This window comes from Pseudopipra pipra, chromosome 14, assembly GCF_036250125.1.
Source record: "Pseudopipra pipra isolate bDixPip1 chromosome 14, bDixPip1.hap1, whole genome shotgun sequence".
NCBI lineage: Eukaryota > Metazoa > Chordata > Aves > Passeriformes > Pipridae > Pseudopipra > Pseudopipra pipra.
Window position 1 is genome coordinate 2942136 of NC_087562.1, and position 22269 is coordinate 2964404.

The window sequence follows — 22269 nt, forward strand, 5'->3', positions numbered from 1 at the left end:
GCACCGGGGCCGGGGGGGAGCGGGGCGGGGACGGACCGGGCGGGAGCGGGGCCGGGAGCGGGATCGGGCCGGGGAGCGGGTCCGGGACCGGGCGGCCATGCCGTACGCCAACCAGCCCACCGTGCGCATCACCGAGCTGACGGACGAGAACGTCAAGTTCATCATCGAGAACACGGACCTGGCGTGAGCACCGGGCCGGGCGGGCGGGCGGGCCCGGCGGTGAAGCGGCCGCGGGGGCTCCCGGGGGCGGCCCCCAGGCCCGGCCTCCCCGCGGGGATCGCGCCCCGGCCGCGGGGCACCCGCGGTGCGGCCGGGCGGCGTGTCCGAGGCCAAGCCCCGCAGCGGCCCCGGCCCACTGCTCCACGCCCCCTCGTGCCTAAACAGAGGCGTTTCCCTCCCTCAGGGTGGCAAATTCCATTCGAAGAGTGTTCATCGCTGAAGTCCCCACCATAGGTACGGCCCGTGGTCACGGTCCCCCGGGCTACTCTCCCGGTGGCTCCCATAGCTTCCCCTCCGTGTTCTCCCGCACCTCCTGTCTGCTCTCAGCTCTCCTTAGCCGTGTTCAGCCAGTCCCGTGCGCTGTGTGTGCTGTCTCAGTGTGTCTCTGTAATGTTTCCTATGCCCTCACAAACCGTTTTACTTTTTCCTCATGTCATTGTTTCTCTGTGGCTTTCTCCTCCCTGCAGCCATCGACTGGGTCCAGATAGATGCCAACTCCTCTGTGCTCCACGATGAGTTCATTGCACACAGGCTGGGTGAGTGCTGGGCATGGGGGGCAGATGAGAGTGGGTTGTGGGTGAAATCAGTCCAAAGATGCTGAAACACCTTTGTCAGCAGACTGCTGTTCCTCCACCTGTCTTGACAGGAAAGTCAGGAGCTCTTGTGGCTTCACTCAGAGATCCCCTGATTTCCTTCTTCCCACAGGCCTCATCCCTCTCACCAGCGATGACATTGTAGATAAGATGCAATATTCCAGAGTGAGTCAAGCGAGATGTCGTGGGGGCTTGTCTTGGTGGTGGTGGGTGTCTGATCCCATGGGAAGCACCAGCAGTTTCTTACACAAAGGTCTCAATCTGTGTGTGTGTCCCAGGACTGTACGTGTGACGAGTTCTGCCCCGAGTGCTCCGTGGAGTTCACCCTGGACGTTCGCTGCAACGAGGACCAGACCCGTCACGTCACGTCCCGCGACCTCATCTCCAACAACCCCCGGGTCATTCCGGTCAGTGCCACCCCTCTGCTTGTCCCTCTCTACATCCCTGCTGTGGCCAGGGTAGCAAACACGTGGAATGTGGACAAAGCAATGCCCTTTGAGCACGTTTCACGTTGCCTAAAGCTCCACCTGAACTGCAGAGGGAGAGCAAAGCAGGAATACCTGCAGAAGCAGTGCCAGTGCCCTCCTCGTCTTTGCAGTGTTGTCCTTGCTGTCTGATGGCATCCAAAGCAGTATGGCCTCATCCTGCACCCCTCATCCCAAACTCTCAAGAGGCTTTAGTGTTGCCTCTTCATCTCACCTTGAACACCCCAAGTGTGTGTGTGCCTGTGTCCTGCTGCTATGCCACTGCCTTCTGCCCGTGTGCTGCTGAGGCTTGGACAAGGTCAGCCCCTTGGCAGCAACCTGAGGCCTCTGTTTTGCTGGTTCTTGGCTCCCAGCTCAGCAAGGTGTGAGGAGCCCTGGCCAGAGCACCGCTGCCAAACAGCTCCTGCACAGTCACCTTGTGGAGGTTTGGTGGGACAGATGCAAAGGGACTTACAGAAAATGATTTTATACACTGTTGAGGCCACATCTGGATGTCACCACATCCTGGGGCTGCTCCTGCTGCCTGGTGACAGTGTCTGCCTGGTTAAAGCCCAGCTGGAGCCCACTGTCTCTTACTTGGTTTGGCTGAGGTGCTGTGAGTGCTCTGTGTCACCTACAGCAGTTGTGGGAGTGACTTTGGGAACAAAGCAGATGTGCTGGGCTGGGCTGGAATGCACTCCATCCTGTGGAGAGAGCAGCTCAGGAGATGAGCAGGCCATTGGGGGGACCTCACATACCTGAATTGCCCCAAATTCCATTAAATGGGGTGGGCTGGGTTTGTTGCTGTAAATCACTCTAGAGGGGTTCTCCACCATCTCTAACTTTTGTAGACAACTGGTATTTGATGTGGAGAGGAAAGCTGATTTTGTCATTAATTTGCTTGCTTTCGTTCTGCTGCTGCAGGTGACATCTCGGAGCAGAGACAACGACCCCAATGACTACGTGGAGCAGGATGGTGAGTGGCAGGTCACTGAGAATAAGAACTGGAGGAGGAAATTAACTTTTTTGGGGGGTTCTTTGAACTCATTTTTCATTTACTAGCTGTGTAACCATAAGGCAGCTGTAAATCTGACACTTCAGAGCCACTGGCATCACTGCATCAGTGGGGTAACATTTTGTCTTAATGGCACTTACAGCTTGTCCCCAGAACTAAAGTCCTCTGTCAGAGGGTGCTTCTGTCTCCTTGTGAGAGCTCAGAGACAGCAAAAAGGTGAAATGGTTTGCTTTCCACTGTTCCCTGGGGGCCTGTGCAGCTCCTTTTTCCTTACCTGCTCTGGGGACACAGCCCCTCTAAGAATCCAAGCAAACCCTGGGCACCAGAAATCCCTGCCTTTGCCATGGTGTGATCCTGCAGACTGCTTTCTCCCCTGCAGCCTTCTCAGGCTGATGGGTGTGTGCTTTTGCAGACATCCTCATCGTGAAGCTGCGGAAGGGCCAGGAGCTCCGGCTGCGAGCCTACGCCAAGAAGGGCTTTGGGAAGGAGCACGCCAAGTGGAACCCCACGGCGGGCGTGGCCTTCGAGTACGACCCAGACAACGCGCTGAGGCACACGGTGTACCCCAAACCAGAGGAGTGGTATGTCCCACTGTCTGTCTGGAGGCACTGGAAAAGGTTTTCCAGCAGGCAACAACTTACATTTCGACCCTGGGGATGATTTGGGTCAGTAAGCGATGGTGGGTGTATCACTTCTTTTTGCACAGACTCTGCTCCTGCATTGGCCAGTCACTTGTTTTCAGCTGCATACAAGGTGGACTGGTTTGTGGTCACCTCTTATTCTCTTTTGTGTACCATCATTGCTGATTTGCCTGCCTTTGGTGCTCTTTTCCAACGCTTGTTGCTCATTTTTTTCTCCCCTGTGCAAGTGGTGTGTAAGTCAGGGTAAAGTCTGAGGAAGGAACAGATCCATAAACCCTGAGCAGAGCTGCAGCTGGAGGGGAGGCTGAGCAGCAGAAGGGGCTCGGTGGGTTCTCCTCTGACTGCCAGACCCTGTGCTGCCACATTTGACTCTGCAAATGGCTGCAAGCAGTAGCAGGCAGGTAGTGGGGCTGTTGTACCTCCTCACTCTCTGCTTTGAGCCTGGTGTTCGAACCCATCACAAGGCATGGCCTTACACCGTCCCTTGCTAAATTAGCTGTCCCTGAACAAGCTTCCCAGAAGTGCAGTTCAGCCCTGATTTCACACCTCAGCCTATTGCCAGTGGCTTTCTGCTCTAGACCTGTCAGGGAGATCCTGTGCTGCTCAGTTTGCACTTGGGAGGCTTGGGAAGCCTTTTGTCACCAAGGGTGGAGTTGCAGGTGAATCCCTAACAGCCTGCCCGCAGCCATCCCAGCCCTGTTTCATGGGTGGAAGGAGCGAACCCCGCTTGGCTTTGATGGGCTCTGTGGGCCCAGATCAGTCAGTCTGGGTGGAATGGGACGTGCCAGGCGTTTGGCTCCTTCAGCACCTCGTCAGGGCAGTGCAGTAAGAACCAGGCTGGCAGGTAATGCTGGAGTTCTGGAAATGGGCATTTTCCTCAGCCTTGATGATCTGTGTGCATTGGACTGAAGGTGCACTTAGGGAACTGCCAGCTGCAGACCAGGCTGTCAGGGGGAAGGTCTGTGAGAGGCTGGTTGACCACAACTGAGGGTGCTGCTTGACAGTCTTGTGGTCAGGAGCATGTCACAAGAGTTGATGTGCCGGCCTGTCCTTTGTCACCAGCAGTTTGGGGGATGGAACTGGACAGTTTTGAAGTTTCCAGATGATTTATGGCAGATAAATTGCCCCAAAATTTAGTTGACTGTCTGAGTGATAGATCGGATGCTTGAGAAACAAGAATGGATATGGAATTTCAAATTGGGATTTGAAATAGTTTTAAGCTTCATGTTGGTGCTGTAAAAATTCCTTGGTTTAATTTCTGCAGTGCTGGATCGTAAGTCTGTGACACTGATGAAGTGACAGATTTGGAATGCTGCTTTGAGTGGGACAGTGGGGTGCCAGGCAGGCTGAGGTATCATTGGCTTTGCTGCCTTTTCAGATGGGGAATGTCACAGTGTGGCTTTTGGAGAGCGTGGCCTTTGGGAAATGTTGGTGTCACTGAGAACAGCCCCAGCTGAGCACATGTACCTCATGCACCTCGGCAATGTGGTGCTTCCTGGCTGGGTGGCCCAAGGCAGCTGCTAGTGGAGGTTCTTTTGTTTGGTGGCAGGTTGAGCTGCATCTTTAGGAATCTGGTGTGGTATACAACAGTTTCTGAGGAGTTCTTGACAAAATATATGTAAAAGTTGGAAAAATATGAAAGGAAGATTGACGTTGTAGCTGCCAGTTCCATGATGATACATCTGTCTTTCCAAGTTCATCTGACCTTGCTGTGAAGACAATACAGAGCCAAAGGCTTCTGCTCTCCAAGGCTAGCTAGGATTTTTGGTTTAGTTTTTCATGCTAATTGCTTTTTGAGGCTGTTGGCAGAGCACTGGCATGCAGCTGGACTTTCCAAACAGCTGCCTTGGTGGTGGAAACCTCTGCTCTGTTTCAGTCATGAGTGGTTCTGCAAGTCGTGAGAAGTCCCAGCTCCATTAACACTTTTATCTCTTTCAGTGGTTTGTACAGGCAGAGGGTTTGTTTGAGAAATGCAGTTTTATTTCAGGCAGCTGATGACAGGGTGCTGGGATCAGCATTTCTGAGCATTGCTGGGGCAGAGGAAGGCCAGCAGGAGACCTTGGTGGGCACGGGATTTTCTGTGCTGGCTTTTCAGACAGCTCAAGGCTTTGGGTTTTCTTACACAGATTAAGTGCTCCCACAGAGTCTCTCTGATATGGTGCTCTATAAACCAAGGAGTGCAGTGGGTAGAAAGATGTGTTTGACTAACTGATGCATGGGTATTGCAGTGATTTTAGTAGAGGAGTGGAGGTGCAGGACATCAGGATGGAGCTCACTGATGCAGATGGTGTTTGAGGTACAGGAGGTTCTTTCCTGCTGGGTCGAAGCCAGCTGTGCTTTCCCACCTCAGCTGTGCTTTACAGACTTGAGCTCTGGGGTGCTCTGGTGCTTTCCTGGCCTAGTGGAAAGGGGAAAGAAAAGATAACACAAGGTCCATTACTCTGTAAAAGCATCCAGGCTCCATAGACAGTCCCTTCAGGCATTGACATCCCTTCACTCTGAGCACCTGCACTGGGCTTGCTGTGTTTGGGCAGAGCAGGGCTGGTCCCCCTCCTCCAGCACTGCTGGGTGACTCTGTGGCATTAATGAGGAGCCAGGAAGGGCAATGTGGGACTGAGCATTTTTCTGGGACTTGATGTGTGCTGAGCATCCTGTTGTGTGCTGGGCATGAGCCCCTTGCTCATTCTCTGGGGCCAAACTGAGTGCCTGGGCTCTGTGGGGCCAGGCCAGAGCAGGGGCTCTGTGCTAACCTCTCCTGCTCTCTGGTTCCAGGCCCAAGAGTGAGTACTCGGAGATCGACGACGAGGATGCTCAGGCTCCCTATGACCCCAATGGGAAGCCAGAGAGGTAGGGAGCTGAATGCACTGCCACAGCTGGAGGGTGGGGGGACTGGTTGGGTGCATCTCATCTGCTCTTATTAATAGAAGAGCGTCCACTCTGTGCTGAAGTTGCCAGCCCAGGGAGCTGAAAAACAGAGCAGGATTGGAGTCACCTGGTGATATGCCCAGATCTGGCAGGTTTTTCCCTCTGGGAGATAATAGACAGCTCCCCTGAGCTCGTGTTGCCAGATAGGGTAGTGCACACTTGGTGAAGTGTGAGGCCTGTGGGGGAAGGTGGCTTAGGGCATTTATTCACCTGTGTGTGTGTTGTGCTCTGATTGCTGGTGTTATTTGCACTGCAGAAGTGGCTCAGCCAGCCTTACTCCCTGGCACGGGGCTCATTGCTGGCTCTCAGGTCATGGTGCTGAACAGAAATCAATCCCAGAAATGGTCTTGCAGCCTGTAAAGTTGTGAGTGTTGGTGTGACAGTTGTAGAGGGACAGTGCTGGCTGTTGCCTGGTTGGGAGGTGAATGATGCTGATGGTTGGAATTCCGGCAGATCTCCCTGCGGTGGGTAGGGATGGGCTGGAACTGCTCTGTGCCTGCACTCTGGGCTTGCACGTGCGTGCGGAGCAGGCGGTGACTTAACCCCTTGATCTGTAACCTCAGGTTCTATTACAATGTGGAGTCCTGTGGTTCCCTGCGCCCGGAGACCATCGTTCTGTCCGCACTGTCCGGCCTGAAGAAGAAACTGAGCGACCTCCAGACCCAGCTGAGCCACGAGATTCAGAGCGACGTCCTCACTATTAACTGAGATAGCTCTGCAAGAGAGTGCTGAGGTGTGAGCGATGGAGCAGGTCCTTGCCTCTGCCTGGCCGTGATCTGGGGAGAGGCTTTTACCTCCCCATCTCCCTCTGCCTTTCCTGGCCCAGCTCTGCTAGTTGGTGATGCCTCTTCCCTGAGCTTGCTTTCCAGGGAAAGCCATTGTGTTGTGTAGGGTAAAACGGGAAGGGAATCAATCAGTGAGCATCTTCGCTAGGACAGGCTTTGTCTCCAACTGATCCCAGAGTTTTGGTTCTGGTTTTGGATTCTGGCCACGTGGTGTTTGGGATTGGGAAGCGTGTACATTGGTTACACAACCCTACCTTATTTACATGTCCATTCCTCACTGTGCTGAATAAAGCCTTACCCCCACATTTTTCTGTCATCCCTGAAAGCTCGGCCGGGGCTGCAGGAGGAGATGTCACATCATTTACTTCTCTCCAATAGGCATTAACTTAATGAGATGTGCTTTGGAGGGAGCACTGCTTGCTGATGCTGATGGCTGCTCGTGACATTATCTCCCGAGGAGAGCAGCACCCCTCCCGCAGGCAGCCCAGCGTTCGCTCAGCCAGCGCCGTGTTCGAAGCAGATGTTTGAAGCCGGGGTGGGCAAGATGCTGCAGAAGGCAGCGCTGCAGGGGAGCCCAGCTGGGTCAGGCAGGCAAAGCTGTACTTACAGACTCCTTTGGAGCTGTACACACACCCCTCTATGTGTATAACCTTTCTGTGAGGAGCTGGGTGGCAGGGGGTCTGTCAGGAATGACCGTGGATGATGCCTTCCAGTGTGCCCACAGCCCCAAGGATGTGCTGGGCTTGAGCCTGGTGCAGGTCTCATACCCTGACCCCTCTGGCAGTGGCTTAAAGGCTCCAGCAATGACCTGGGTCACCCCTTCTCCTCCCCTCCATCAGTGTCCAGCATGGCTTGGGATGAGCTTCTCAGTGATACTTTCCTGGAGAGACCTGCCACTTCTGTGCCATGGGGGCTGGGAGGGAAGGGAAGGCATGTGTGCCCCTGACATGGGGCATGGGGATAGCTCAGGGAGTGGTGACAGGGTCATGCTGAGCTGGAGAGAGCAGCCTGTGTCAGCACTGCCTCCCCCTCCATGGAAAAGCTGCTGTGGCTGGGCTGCTGCTTCCATGTCCTTGCCTGTTCCTGGAGGGAGCACTGTGTCAGCTGGCATGGCTGTCTCACCGTGAGGCCAGCACTGCCAGGCAGTCATGGCATGGATAACTTGCCTGGCAACTCTGGGAGAGCTGGAAGATGACATGGTTTGAAACTCCTTCACCTGGGGACTTGAAGCCACCACTGCCCTGGCACGTCCCTGGAGCTTCGGGTGGCTGGAGGGAAGGGATAACAATGGAGCGCTGGCATCCTGTTTCACTCAGGGTTGCTTGATGGAGAGTGGCAACTCGCTCCACCCTTCTCCCTATCCCAGCGGTTTTAGGGCTTCACTTGAAGTGTCCTGGCCATGGCTGGAGGCAGAACAAAGCTCTGAGCCAAGCTTGCTGCCAGGAGCCTCAGGAAATCTCCCCCCATCAGCATTTTTCTCCCTGGCAGGCACTACTCCCACTTGCGCTTCCCGAGCGCGCTCGGATGGAACAGACAAACAGGAAGGGTGGATGTGGATAAGGGTTGTTTATTCATTGAGCAACTCCTTAAAAAACAGAAAACCAAAACATTTTTGGTAACAAATGTTACATCTTTTCCAGATGAGGTGTGTAGCCAGGAAAAGAGAGCAAATTACACCTCTCACCCAGGGGAGGACGTGCTGCCAGGCAGTGCTGGGGTCCAACGAGCCCCTCCGTGCTCGGCCGTGCTGCAGGGAGTGGCCCTTCTCTGTCCCAACATTCCCCCAGCCTCAGCCACAAGCTACACCAATCCCAAGACACAGTATTTACAGACCACAGGTTCCCACATCACAACACTCCCCGTGCCCAACACATGGACCTGGAGCTTTAAAGGGCAGAAAGAAAACCACTAACCATCCAACCCAGACAGAAAGAAGACTCCAAAGAAACAACAAGGTTTTCACGGCAATAAAAAGATAGCCCTTCTAAAGGAGGTCAATAAATAGAACTAGAAAAAAATCAATTGCTTTTGAGTTCAGCACATAAAGCCCAGTTCCCCCCGGGCAAGGGCTGGTACCCAGTGGGTGAGGGGGGAGTGAGGGCTATGGGAATGCACAGAGGAATGCAGCTCTCCCCTCATTGGCATGAGCTTCTCTGCCCTGGGACTTCCTATATCCACAAAGCTGCCCCTCGAGAGACAGATGCTACTGGCCAAAACCAGTCCCGGGGTTGCCCACCAGCAGATAAACCAGGGGCACAGTGGGGGCACACGGCTGTGGCTGGAGGAGTGAGGGGTGCTGGGGTGGGGGAAACTGGGGAGCTTGGCCCTGCCCGGCTGCTCACCCACCCAAACCCCCTGGAAGGAAAACCAGTTTCTCCTGAGACATCTCAATTCTACAGCGAGTTTAAACAGCTTGAAGTGCAAAAATCAGCTCAGGGGTGGCAGGGTGTCCCCAGGAGCACCCCACTCTTCACGGGAGGGTGGGACCCTGCACCATCAGCCTGGCACAGCCGCATCCTCCGGCGCTGCTCCGTGCCCGTGGCAGGGTGATGCTCCAGCCTTCCTGCCTTGCAGAAAACACTCTGAACTTCTTGACCCCCCTCCCCCACACTTCTCTTCACCTCCCAGCAGGATCCCCAAGAGTCAAAAACCTCTGAGCATCTGCCCGAGGGCTCTTCGGCAGCCACCACATTTGCATTTGTGTGAGAAGGAAATATCTCTTACAATACAGATATTCAATATATATTTGAAGTCAGTCAAGGCTGATCCAGCTGTCACCTCCACTAACGCCAGGGTGCGAGCCAGCGCCTCCTCCCCAAGGTCTTGGCATGGAGGTGCCAAGGTCTCCTGGGGATTCTGAGGGGTGGCTGCCTGCGTCCTTACCACCCTCTGGGGAGGAAAAAGGGGACCCTTGCCCCAGTTCCCCCGCCCACCAGCTCACGGGGATGATGTGGGCTCCCTGCTTTCAGGCTTGTCGCTTTTGGAGGACTTTGGCTTCAGCAAGATGAACCTGTTGAGGAGGTCGGTGTCCGAGCTGGCCTGGGCGCCCGCATACACCTCCCCTGGGGACAAAGCAGAGGGTGGGCTCAGCTGGTTGGGAATGCCATGGGGGCTGGAGGAGCAGCAGCTCCTTGGCAGGGGAGCAGGGACACTCACCGGCATAGCTGGAGGACTCAGCCATGTTCTGGGAGCCGGTGATGTGGTGCCAGTAGGCGCTGCGGGGCAGCATGGTGGTGGGGGTGCAAGGGTAGGAGAAGTGCTCAGTGCCTTTGTTCAGCAGCTGTGGTGGATGAGAGAGGGAGAAGGGTGACACAGGGCCCCCTGAGTCTCCCCCTGCTGTGCCCCACCATGGGGTGGGCTGGAGCTCACCCTGACATTCTTCTCCATCTCCAGCAGGACCCTCTTGTGCTGCTCAGCGATGGCCAACGTGGCACTGTGCACGCGCTGGTAGATCTGCTCACCCTCCTGCGTCTGGAAGGTGTAGAGACCTTCCCCTGCGTCGCACATCCTGCAGGGATGGGGCATGGAACGTCACCAGGGTGATAAACAAAACCCACCCCAGGTGGCAGCTGGCCCGGCTTCCCATGCTGTTAGAGCTGTCCCTTCATGGTGTTGAGCTGGGACTAGACCCAGCTCCAAACGCCCCCCGCCTTGGGGCACCCTATGCAGGCCGTGGCCATCACCCCAGCCTCAGGCCTGCCCTGTGGTGATGGCAGCAGTGCCATCTCCTGGAGCATCCAGCTGGATGAAGGCATGCAGCATTGATCCCCCTCCTGGCAAGGGTGACATCTCACCGCCCGGCCTCGAAGGTGAAGCGGGTGGCGTCGCGGCCGTAGCGGCGCAGGGAGCAGAGGGGCCAGGAGACCAGCTTCACCCGGGGGTTGTGCGTGTCCCAGAGGTAGATGTTTTCATGGGTGATCTGCAGCTTGCACTCGCCGTAAATGTCCAGGTTGGGGCAGGGGAGGAGGAACACGTTGAACCGGTCTGGAGACGGGGAAAAAAACATAAAATAAAATAATCCGTGGGGGGTGCAGCGCAGCGGGGTGGAGCCCCGCGCCACGCTCACCCGTCTGCTCGCACTGCACGCCGGGCGCCAGCAGGTCGGGCTCCCCCAGGCTGATGTCGTTCAGGCGGGCGCCCAGGCACTCCACTGACAGCGTCTTGTACCACTCCTCCGCCTCCAGCTCTGCAAGGCACCACGGCAGCCCCTGGGCGACCCTGGCCAAGCCAGGGTGCCTCACCCAGCACCCTCAGCCCGGCATCTGTGGGCGCTGCCCCGTACCTGAGTCGCAGGTGAAGGTCCGGGCGGAGTCGTCGGTGAAAACGATGGCCACGGCCTGTCTCTTGGTCTCCTTGGGCAGCCGGGTGATGCACTTGACGTTGCTGATCTCAGTGACCTGCAGGGGAGGTGGGGGGCAACACTGAGGGTTGCACCCAGAGCCCTGCTGTGCTCCCAGACCCTGTCAACTCCTGCACCCACACCCTGGCCCCTGCAGCACCCAGACTCCAGATGCTGCACCCAGACCATGTTCCCTGCTGCACCCAGACCCAGCTCCATCCCACTGGACCACATGGGGCAACAGCCACCCAGCAAGCTGAGGCAAGGAGGGACGTGGTCTGGCACGGGGCCCCCCGCAGTGGGGAGCACCCCAGCACCCCTGCAGCAGACCCCCTCACCTTGGGGCACCCTCGCAGGCATGCAGACTTCTCATCCGGGTACTTCTCCAGGCGCTGGGGCCCTTTGCTGGAGGATTTCCTGAAGACCAGCCAGCAGCGCCGGTAGATCTGCCGGACACAGAGCGTGGGGGTCCCCGTCCCCCCCCTGCCCCATGCCCCCATCCCCAGGACCTGTGCCTGCTTCTGCTGACCCTGCTGGGCCTGAGAACAGGAGGGTATGCTGGGGAGGGGGATAACCTGGGGCTGCCATCATCCGCCCCCACCCCTCTGCCAGTGCTAATTACAGCGCTTAATTAATGAACATAGACAAAGCTCCCAAGGGGACTCCTGTCCTGGCATCTCGCCGTCCCCTCTCCCGCAGCCCCTGCCTCAGGGGGTGGTGGGGCCATCGTCCCCAAGCATGTCCCCCCCCTCGAGCCCGCTCCCTCTTTGTTCTCCCTAATTAGCATGAAATTACCCAGCATGCTCGCTGCTGCCGGCTCCCAGCGATGGAGGCAGGCGACCGAACCCCCTGACCCCCCACCTATGGGTGCTGCAATTCAACACCACCCTAATTGGCACCCAGCAGCACCCTCCCCAACCTTCCGGGGTGGGGCATCCCCGATGCCAAACTGCGTGTGGAGGGAAACTGAGGCATGGGGGGCAGGGAGGGCTCACGGACGTCCCCAAGCCCTCTATGATTTGGGACAGGTGAACTCGGTGCAGGATCTGACCGGTTGCAGGATCTGGACCCCTGGGGCTGCTGGATGATTTGGATACCAACAAGTGGCCTGTCCCTGCCCCCCCTGCACTCCCCCGCCACCACAGCTCCCAAAATGCTTCTTGTTCAACCCAAAACCAGGGGCACTGGATGCCACAAGAGGGACCCGCAGGAGGGACCCGGCCTCGTCACCTCGCATGGAAACCAACACCCCAAATCCACGGGTGTCCCCCACGACGCCCCCCATTCCCCAAAACCCCCACTCACCCCCAGCTTCTTGCTCTTCATCCTCACATAGCCCTGCTTGATGATGTCGTTAAAATTCGTCGCCATGGCGATGGCTCGATGGGGTGGGGGATTTTTTTTTTTGGGGGGGGGCTGCCTTCACCTTTGCCTCCCCCTCTCCATCCTCTTCCTCTGTACCCCTCCTCTCTCACCACCGGCCCAGCTCGGCGCTAGCAGTGTCCCCCATCCTGGCTGGAAAAGAGAAATGACAGATCGACGGGTGACATCTTCCTCCTCCCCCTCCTCCTCCTCCTCCTTCCTGTCCTACTCCTCCTCCTCCTCTTCCTCCTCCCTTCTCTGCCTGAACCATCCGAGTGGAACAGTCCGGTGTTAACCCCTGCCAGCACGGTGGAGCCAGGCCGACACACACAGGCCTGGCACCAGCTCCAACATGTGTCCCGGGAGACACCCACACCGGACCTCGCCCACAGGTCTCCATCACCTTCCCGCACTGCCCCTCCTTCCTTCCAGGCTGCTCGCTTGGGCAGCAACATGTCCCCTGCCGCCGGGCACCAGTGGGGTTCGGTGTTAACAACCCCCTGTTGGCCAGGCCAGCTCTGGTGCGAGGTGTTTTGGCCCTGGTGCCGGGTGCCAAAGGGACCTCAGCTCCCAGTCTCGCACCCCTCGCTATAATCCAGCCTCCCTCCAGCCCTGCCACGAGCTCGGCCTTGCTCAGACTGGTCCCTGCTGCTTCCTCCAGCCCCTAGAGGTGGGACCAGGTGGGGACTGGGTTCCTTTCCCAGCTGGAGAAGTCCCATGTAGAAGGCAGTAACCCAGGAAACGGGATGGGGCCATCCCCGGGGATGCTCCTCCGTGTCAGTGACGTCCTGGTGTCCAAAGCCCAGCACCAAGAAGGATCCACCTGGGACCGCACCTTGGGGACCCCCCTCTGCCCCGAGAGAGGCCGGGGGCAGAGCTCGCCTTTGAGGGGTAAATCCCCCCCATCACCCTCACCCCCATCACCCCCACCCCACGCACATGAACACCCCGAGGGAACTCAGAGATGCTGAAGGGCACCTCCTGCCCCCCTCCCCGACCTGTCACCTCGGCACCCCCACACGCGGTCCCCGGCCGACCCCTCCATCACGCCCGGGTCTCCCACCGGCACGTCCCACCCGCCGCTGTCACCTCCCCACCTGGTGCCCCCGACACCTGTCACCCCGAACCTCGGTCAAGCCCCGCCGGGTGTCACCCCCTCCGCTCGCCACCGTTGCCCCCCCGGTCGCCCCCCTTACCGGGCTCCCCTTTGCGGGCGGCCCCGCCGGAGCCTCCGCGGCGCTGCGAGCTCCGAGCCCCGGAGCCGCGCGGCCACGCCCGCCCCGGCCACGCCCCTCCAGGCCCCACCCCCCGGCCCGGTACCCCCCCCTTCACCCCCCCGGGCTGCCCAACCAGAGCCACAACCGGCCGCCCTGCAAAGAGGTTTCCATCATTAGGCTTCAGAGTGAACACCCTGCGGCGACTGACGGGCGGCGGCGGCGGCGGCCTCTTGCCGAGCTCATCATCCTGTCTCCTCATCCCTGTCCCTGCCCTCTGTGCCCCCCAAACTCTTTTCCAGGGCGCCCTCACTAAAACTGCCCAAAGGCACCACCCTCCCCCCCCCGCAGCCTCACTTGTTGGGCCATAAAAATATGAATGATTGCTAGAAATAAAAGGGCATTAAAAAAACCCTGTGAGCAGCAAAGAGCCGCGCTTTTAGCCAATCAATTAAAAGGCAGAGCGAGGGGATTAGCTCACCGAAATATTAATTTTTAATAAGGTTGTGTCTGAGCTCCTCCAAAGCCCCCAAGGCCCTGAGCTGTGCGGGTGGGCTGTGGAGGCTGGGCTGGGCTAGGGTGGTCAGCACCCACATGGGAACATCCCTTCACCCCTGGGTCAGCACCTCTGCACCTCCCCAGGGTCAGCAACCCTGCACCCACAGGTCAGCACCTCTGCATCCACTGGTGAAAGCCCTGAACCCACAGGGGAGCTCCCCTGCACCCATGGGTGAGCACTCCTTGCTGCACAGGCCCAGGGATGGGCTTTACCCACACCCTGGGCTGGTCCCCAGGCATGGGGACAGGGATGGCAGTGGTGGGCTGTAGCTAGTGGAGAAACATCCATCCTTGATGTGTCCCCTCCCAACCCTTGCTCCCAAGTGGGGACAGACACAGCAGCTCACTCCACCACCAGAGCCTGGGCCCCTCTGGGCTCTGTATTTATAATAAAAAAAATCATATACAAATACATACATATATATAATATATATAAAAAAAAGTGGGCAGGAAGGCGTTGTGGATGCCGGGCTCAGTGCCTCTCTCTGCCTGTGCCTCCGCCTCCTGGGCTGCTCAGTGACACTGGCTTTGGGGGCCACATTTGTGTTCCAGGAGTTGCTGGTGGCTGAAGGGGCATCCAGTACTGTCCGAGAGGCAGCGGGTTTGGAGCGTCCCTGGGCAAGTTCCTCCCCACCGCTCCGTGCCTCAGTTTTCCCATGTATACGAGGGTCGCCTCACGGCTGGGCCCCACGGTGACACGTTCACTCGAGCGCAGAGGACGGATGTGGGATGTCCCCATAGCAGCGGCACTGGCCCTGGGCTCTAGGGCACCTGGATCTGCAGGTCCTCGTCCTCGTCGGGGTCACTGGTGCCGTCCCCGGCGTCGTCGGGGCCGAAGCGGGTGCTGCGCATCTTGCCGAAGAGCGGAGTGCTCTGCTGCCGCCGCAGCCTGCCGAGGGACAGCCACAGCTGAGCCCGTCCCCCTGCACCCCTACAGCATGGCTGCACCCCTACAGCGTGGCTGCACCCCGGGGGGCCTCCCTCCTGCCGCTCCCACCAAACTCTGGGTGCAGGATCAGCTCCCCCTGCCTGGGGCTGGACCCTCCAGCACAACGAACAGGAGCTGTGGATGGTGCTCGGCACAGGTTAAACTCCTCCAGGGCTGGACACCACTGTGCTGCTCAGAGCCACATAGGAGTGCTGAGCTGGGAGGAGTCGTCCCCCTAAAATGAGGATCCCCCCAAAATCCCCAGGAAGTCCCCGTTCCCGGGAGCCTGTGGTGATTTTTAGCTCCTCACTCGCCCTTGCGTGAAAATTCATCAAAGGAAAATTTATGAAGCAAATTTGAAATCCAAAGGCCCAGGATCCAGTGAGATCCAAACCATCCACTGCATTTTACTGGAAAGCATGAATTATTTAGGGACGAGTACATGGCGAGGCTGCGAGGGGGTGGTGACGAAGCCTCCATTATTCCTCCATGATTTAATGCAGATGTCCAAATAAAATAAAGGATGATTATAAACACCCCTCCTCAGTGCCTCCCGGAACCACGGCATTGATCCCACGGCCATTTCAGCTTTTTACTGCTGGAGAGGTGAAGCAGGGCCAGGGAAAGTTTTTAAGGGCAATAAACCTCAGCTCCCACCTCCCCAAACTGGTGTGGGATGCTTGGATCCTGCCCTGGCCCTGGATACTGGCGGGTGCAACCCTAAGCAGAGTGAAACTGGACTGTACCAGTCTCTGGGCAGCCTTGTGCTGGTTTAACTGGGAGGGGAATGCCATCCAGCTTGCAGTGGGGTGAAGGCTGCTCTGAGGATGGCTGTGCTCCTTCCGAGGATGTCAGAGGCACTTTGGCCATGCTTAGCCGGGGGTTCAACCAGGCAGATGCTGGTTCAGGGATGGTGGTAAGGAGAACATCACCCCACCCACGAGTCCTTGCTGGTCCCCACAGCATCCCACCCAGCCCCTGCTCACCGGGACTGCAGATGCTCCAGCTGCACTTGGAAGCTCTCACTCTGCTCTGTCTGCTCATCCAGCGACCGCTGCAGCTTCCGCGTCTGGTTGTGGGCCTCATCCAGCTGTGGGATGGGATGGGATGGTGCCGTCAGCAGCCACGAAGGCATGAAGGGAGCAGACCCGCCCATCTCAACCCCCTCCACCAGCACAAGCTTCCCCACCTCATCCTCAGCTTGGGCCAGCTCCTTCTTCAGCTCCTCCACCCTCAGGCGCAGCTTCTTCACCTCTGCCTCGTGCTGCTCCACGCGGCGGTTGGCGTGGGCCAGCTCTGCCATCTTCTCCTGGTACTGCTTCTTCAGCTTGGTGTGGATGTGCTTCAGGTCGGCCAGCTCCTGTGGTGGGCATGGGGCAGGGGGCTGAGCAGGGGAGAGCCACTCCCACCACTGAATGCCCCCTTCTCCCTCCCCAGGGACCTCTCCCATTGCCCCATCCCATGACCCAGGAGCCGATGGAGCAAGGACGGGGTCACCACCATTCCTTAGGTGAAGGGTGGTGGCAGAGTTTGGGCTTGAGGGAGTCCTTGGGGATGCTGAGCCCCATGACAGGGTCACCCAGGGATGCAGTAGTGGGGGCCAGGACCACCCCCATGGCACCTTGTTCTTCTCGAAGAGCTCGGCCTGGATGGTTTTGAGGTCGGTGTCCAGGGCACTGGCTGTCTGGCGCCGCTTGCGAGCCAGCACCTCCTCCAGGTCCTCGATCTGTGCCCGCAGCTTCTTGTTCTCCCGCTCCAGGTTGAGCTTCTCTGTCTCCAGCCGCTCCCGACGGCCCCACTCGGCTGCGTTCTCTGCCTGCAGCCGCTCCATCTGGGACAGGGACATGGGGTGGCCGGGGGGCAGCAGGGACACCCCTCGCCGCTCCCTTTGCCCCCCGTGTTGGGGTTTGGCCTCACCTCCGCACGCAGCTCGGCCAGTTTCTTGTCCATGCTGGATCGAGCGCCCAGCTCATCCTCCAGGTCCTCAGAGATGCGCCCCAGCTCATCCTGGTGGATCTCCTTCAGGATATTGAGCTGTGGGGGGACACAGCACCCCAGGTGGACAGTGAGCACCCACCTTCCACCACCTGAACCCTGACTGCACCCACCCACCCACCCACCCAATCTCTGCAGATGGATCCACTGGCTCAGTAGCACTAACGAAGACCCTTAATGAGCACCCTGCAGTTGGGGAGGTGGCTGTGGGCCACCATGTGCAACCATGAGGACGTGCCACCCCCCCGGGCACCCCTGCTCCCCAGGCACCTTGCTCACCTGCTTCATCACCTCCTGCTTGTTCTTGTTGAGCTCCTCATACTTGATCTTCCACTGGCTGAGCTCGCCCTCCAGCTTCTCAATGTTCTTGCTGAGCGCCAGTTTGTCCCTGGGGAGAGGCAATGCTTGTGACAGCCAGCAGGACCCCATGGGACATCCCATCCCAGCGGGGACCAGGCTGGGATTGGCTGGCAGCATACAAGGATGATGCCCCAAGCACTCACTCCCGCTCCTTGAGCAGCACTTTTTGGGACTCATCCAGCCTCAGCTTCAGGGCGGTGACTTTGGTGGCATCCTCCTCCATGACGCTGACATCCTCCCAGAGCAGGCGGCTCCGTTCCTGGCGGCTGAAGGAGGCCCGGGGGCCCCGCTGCTCCCAGCTCTCGTCCTGCTTGCTCGTCAAGATGTTTTCCATCAGCTCCAGCTCCTGTGGCGCCGTGGGTGGCCCAACACAGGGAACAGGGTGAGGGGGCAGCCCTGGCTTCCCAGCACCTACAGCTCCCAGCCCTCCCCCCATAACCAAGAGCATCCCTCCCTCCATTGCCCTCCCTGTGCTGCTCTGAGGGGTCTGACACTCCCCACGCTAATCCAGGAGTAGTCCCCCCCACACTGCCCACCTTTGCAGGGCAGGCAGTGGTGGTTTGAGGGTGCACATGGGTGGGTGATGGGGATGGGGAGCTCCCCTGTCGGCCCCGGACAGCCTGCCACCCTCACCTTGCCTTTTTGGGGCACCTCAGCCCCCACGTCCCGCACAGGCTCGTGCTCAGGGCCGGCGTCCCCCTCCGCCCCGTCGGTGGCAGGAGGATTGCCGGGGCTGGGCTGTGGCCGTGGCGGCGGCGGGCGCTCCTCGGGCCGGTCGCGGTCGCGGTCCCGGTCGCGGCGCAGGCTGGCCAGCTCCTTGGTGAGGGCCTCCAGGCGATGCCGCAGCTGCCGCACCTCCTCGCGCGCCCGGTTGCGCTCGGCTCTCACCTTGCTCCACTTCTCGCGCCAGTTGGCCGTGCAGTCCGACCACCAGCGCATCGTCTTCTCCATCTGGGCCGCCCGCGCCCGCGCCTCCTCCAGCTCCCGCAGCCGCAGCTCTTCCCGCCCTTCCCAGTCCCCTTCCAGCAACGCCGGTGGGGGCCCCGGAGAGGGCGTCCCGCTGGGGGGGGACGGGGAGGACTCGGGGGCCAGCAGGGCCAGCAGTGAGCCCCCCGGCAGCGGCGGGGAGCCGGCCAGGCGTGAGGCCCCGCTTTGGCTCATGGTGGGGCTTCCCTAGGGCATGGCTGTCACCGTCGGCAGCGTCTGCGCCCGGGGACCTGCGGGAGACAGGAGGGATCAGGGGGACTGGGGGACTGAGGGGCCACAGTTGGTAGCCGGAGGGAAGTGGGGGCAGGGGCACAGTCCCTGGTTTTGGGGGATGGCACTCTGAGTGGTTCCAGGCATGGACCCTGGTGAGGTCAATGTCCCCAGCTGGATCCCTGGAAATGACCCCAGCCAGGTCCTCAACAAAGACCCCAGTGAGGCCCCCAGTGAGGACCGCAGCCCACTGCCCAGCCACTGGCACCTAGTTGCAATTTGGCACTACAGCCGGCACAGCCAGGCACATGGCACCTCTGCCAGCACACCAGAGGGAAGACATCTACATGTTATTTGGGTGACGTCATCTGCATGAGGTCATCCTATGACGTCATCTGCAAGCTTCCAAGACTGTCCCTGCTGCTGGGGTGGGGGGACTCGGCTGCACCCCAACAGCTCCAGCAGAGGTTACAGCCTGGATCCAGTGCCAGCGAGGCAGGAACAGCTCCGGAAGGACAGCCTGAGCTGCCGTGGGGGCAGGACTTGTGCACCGAGGCCGCTGAATGTGCTCTCCAGTGATGCCTCAACAAAGGGCCAGAGCGTCTCCATCCCAGTGTGGACCTCACATCCTGGCACGGACCTCACATCCCACCACGGACCTCACATCCCGGCGCGGCCAGGCAGGCAAACCGCCCCAGGAAACCTCAATGGGAGGCTGCCGCGCGCCCTAATGGGATAAGTACAGGGTCCAGCTGTGGCTGCCCGCAGCTCCGGCAGGTTTTTGGGACGGTGCAGCCCAGACCTGCCACCAAATCCAGTCGGGCTGGGAGAGCCGGTGCAGGAGCAGCGGGAGCAGAAGCCGATGACAGTTCTGGGCTTTGCACAGGAGAAAAAAAATTAATTTCTCCAGTGATATTTGCTGAAATGGTGAAGTTTTGCTAAAACTCAGAGGCAAGCCCAGGCCTGAGCTCTCCGGGCTGCTCCCGGAGGAATCCCAGGCACTGGCAGGATCCGGCACCAGCAGCACCCACGGGAGCACAGATGGAGCACAGGCACCCACGCAACACCCACGGAACTATGTGTGGAGCACCGGCAACCATGCAGCACCCACGGGGGAGCACACGTGGATCCCGGGCACCCCTGCAACACCCACGGGGAGCGCGCATGGATCCAGGGCACCCCTAAAACACCCACGGAGAGCACGTGTGGATCACAGACACTCATGAAACACCCCCGGGGATCACGCGTGGATCGCGGAAACCCCTGGAACACCCGCGGGGAGCACAGACACACCCGGAGCACCCGCGGGGAGTGTGCATGGATCCCAAACACTCCAGGAACAGCCACAGGAACCACGCGTGGATCACCGGCACGCGCGGATCGCGGACTCCCCCCGCATCCTCCCCGCGGGGTCCCGGCGGGGGCGGGACCGACCGCCCCCCGCGCCTCCCCACTGGCCGCGGGCTCTGTCACTCATCCGCCGCGGCCCGGGCGGCGGGAGCCGCCGCATTCCTCCGGTACTCGGGAATTCCTCCCGGTCCGGCCCGGCACGGCCGGGACCCCCCAGCATCGCTCGGCCCGGCCCCGCCCGGCTCGGTATGGCCCCGCCCGGCCCCTCCGCGGCCCGGCCCGGCCCGGCGCGGCCCCTCCCCCGCCAAAGTTTCCCGCAAGTTTCCCGGTGCCGCCGGTGCCGCCGCCCGCCCGCCCGCCCGGTGCCGCCCGGCCCGGCCCGGTCCCTCACCCACCGGTGTCGGCACCGCGGCGGTGCGGGCGGTGCGGGCGGTGCGGGAGGTGCGGGCGGCCCGCGCGGGCCGGGGCGCTGCGGCCGAGTCTCCTCCTCCTCTTCCCCCTCCTCCTCCTCCCGCCGCCGCTCCCGCCCCCCGCCCGCGCCCGGGGGCCGGTCCCGGGCCGCGCTGCGTGTCCTGCCCCGTGGCACTGGCGGGGGGGCCGCGCTCGGGGGCTGCACGCGTGTCGGCAGTGGGTGCTCGCACACGCCTGTAGGTGGCTGTTCGCCCGCGGGGGTCTTGCCCGTGGGTGTTTCTGGGCTGCACCAGGGAGCGGGTGCCTAGGTGGGGGAGCGGCGGGGGACAAGACGTAGCCACTCGAGTGTCCCCACGGGTGAGCGCGTCCCCGGTGGCCACGCAGGACTGCCCGCTGCACCCTCACACGTAGCGGTGCTGGCTCCCTCCGGCTCCACAAGCAGAAAGCCCCAAAACACCATTCCCCCCTGCCTTTTCCCCTTTGCTCTATGCTTTCATCAAATTGGGAAATACTAGCGGCCAAGAGGATTTGTGTCCCACGGGATGTGGAATTGATGCCGTGGGGCGCCAACACCTTTTTCTACCCCAGGATCAAGCAGAACAGGGGAAACCAAATCAAATTAAAGGAAAAATTTAAATGCCTGTGCATGTTCTTTCCAAGCCTGGAATTTTTGTGCTGGAAACAACCCCAAAAAGCTGGAGGCGGGGGATGCTTTGCTCTCCCACGCCCCTATCCCAGCGTTTTGTGCCAGGGGAAGCGGCGCCTTCACTTGCAGACGGTGAAGCGATTTTGCAGGCGGTTTGGCCAGAGCTGCGGGTGCTCGGCTGGGGCTTTAACCCGCTCCCAGCACTAAAACCGGCGAAGTTTTTTCCAAATGTGTCTTTGCTGTTTGCTCGGACGTTCGTGTCTTGGTGACACCAGCAGGCTCGGGGATGCATTGCAGCATCCTGGGATTTCTGGGGTTTACCCTTGCAAAAATCAAACCTCCTTGGCCTGAGGCTTGTCACCTAAGGATGTGGCCAGTGACCCATGTCTGTGGCCATTCTCCTGGTACCCTTCTCCTCCAGCTCTGAGTTTCCAGTCTGACCCAGGGTGCCTGGCTGTGCCCAGCAAACCCCCTTAAATCTGTCCCCAAAGGGGTCCCATCTTAGGGATGGGTCATATAGAGGCAGATGGTTGCCCCATATCATGAACTGAGACCTAGAGACTTGTTGCATGAGTGGCTGCAGGCACTGGGCAAGCACAGGGTGACAGTGCTGCCCCGTGATCTGCACTGATGTGGCTGAGCTGTCCCTGCTCCCTGCATTTCTGCACGTGGCCACATCCCTGCATTTGGATCCAGCATCCCCTGGAGCACAAGAAGAAGCCTTTTGGGGCAAACCTAACCATTTTAGGGGGAAAAAAAGACCTTTATTCCTTCAGCTGGGCCAGCTGGCATCACTGGGGAGCTGTGCTGTGGTGTCTGGGGGTGGCATGGAGGACTCTGGCTCTGCAATAGCATCAAATGTGGTATCACAGAATCATAGGCTATTTTGAGTTGGAAGGGACCCATAAGGATCATCCAGTCCAACTCCCTGCTCCTTGCAGAACAATCTGAAGCTAAACCATATGACTAAGAGCATCATCCAGGCAATCCTTAACTCTGGCAGGCTTGATGCCATGACCACTTCCCTGGGGAGCCTGGGAGCCTGTTCCTGTGCCTGACGGCCTTCTCAGTGAAGAGCCTTTTCCTAATGTCCAAACTAAAATTCCCCTGAAGCAGCTTCCTTCCATCTCCTGTGTCCCCTGGGGACTGCAGTTGCCCCCTGCCCATGGTCCCTCTGTCGGTGACCAGCACTGACCGCTGCTTCTCATTAGAAGCGCCGTTTAATTGCCGGCGTGGGTCTCCTCCACTGCTGGGGGAGCCGTGCGGC

At 59.6% G+C, this 22269-nt stretch overlaps 3 protein-coding genes across 3 annotated transcripts; 1 reads left to right on the top strand and 2 right to left on the bottom strand.

The window, feature by feature from the left end:
- The first annotated feature begins 11 nt into the window (after window positions 1-11).
- Window positions 12-6947, top strand: POLR2C (RNA polymerase II subunit C). The gene is made up of 9 exons (XM_064670880.1): window positions 12-183; window positions 404-453; window positions 687-755; window positions 925-977; window positions 1091-1219; window positions 2201-2252; window positions 2704-2872; window positions 5705-5779; window positions 6421-6947. The coding sequence occupies exons 1-9, from the start codon at window positions 98-100 to the stop codon at window positions 6563-6565; spliced, it is 828 nt and encodes a 275-aa protein (XP_064526950.1). The 5' UTR covers window positions 12-97; the 3' UTR covers window positions 6566-6947.
- Window positions 6948-8193: 1246 nt separating this feature from the next.
- Window positions 8194-13629, bottom strand: DOK4 (docking protein 4). Its single transcript, XM_064670877.1, has 9 exons — window positions 13540-13629; window positions 12287-12496; window positions 11320-11427; window positions 10925-11039; window positions 10709-10828; window positions 10437-10626; window positions 10012-10150; window positions 9799-9922; window positions 8194-9704 (listed from the first exon to the last, which is right to left on the bottom strand). Exons 2-9 carry the CDS (start codon window positions 12350-12352, stop codon window positions 9580-9582), a joined length of 987 nt encoding a protein of 328 aa, XP_064526947.1. The 5' UTR covers window positions 12353-12496; window positions 13540-13629; the 3' UTR covers window positions 8194-9579.
- Window positions 13630-14029: 400 nt separating this feature from the next.
- Window positions 14030-20450, bottom strand: CCDC102A (coiled-coil domain containing 102A). Its single transcript, XM_064670884.1, has 9 exons — window positions 20341-20450; window positions 18032-18615; window positions 17542-17744; window positions 17318-17426; window positions 16961-17077; window positions 16665-16874; window positions 16233-16403; window positions 16030-16133; window positions 14030-15004 (listed from the first exon to the last, which is right to left on the bottom strand). The coding sequence occupies exons 2-9, from the start codon at window positions 18557-18559 to the stop codon at window positions 14878-14880; spliced, it is 1569 nt and encodes a 522-aa protein (XP_064526954.1). The 5' UTR covers window positions 18560-18615; window positions 20341-20450; the 3' UTR covers window positions 14030-14877.
- Window positions 20451-22269: the final 1819 nt, after the last annotated feature.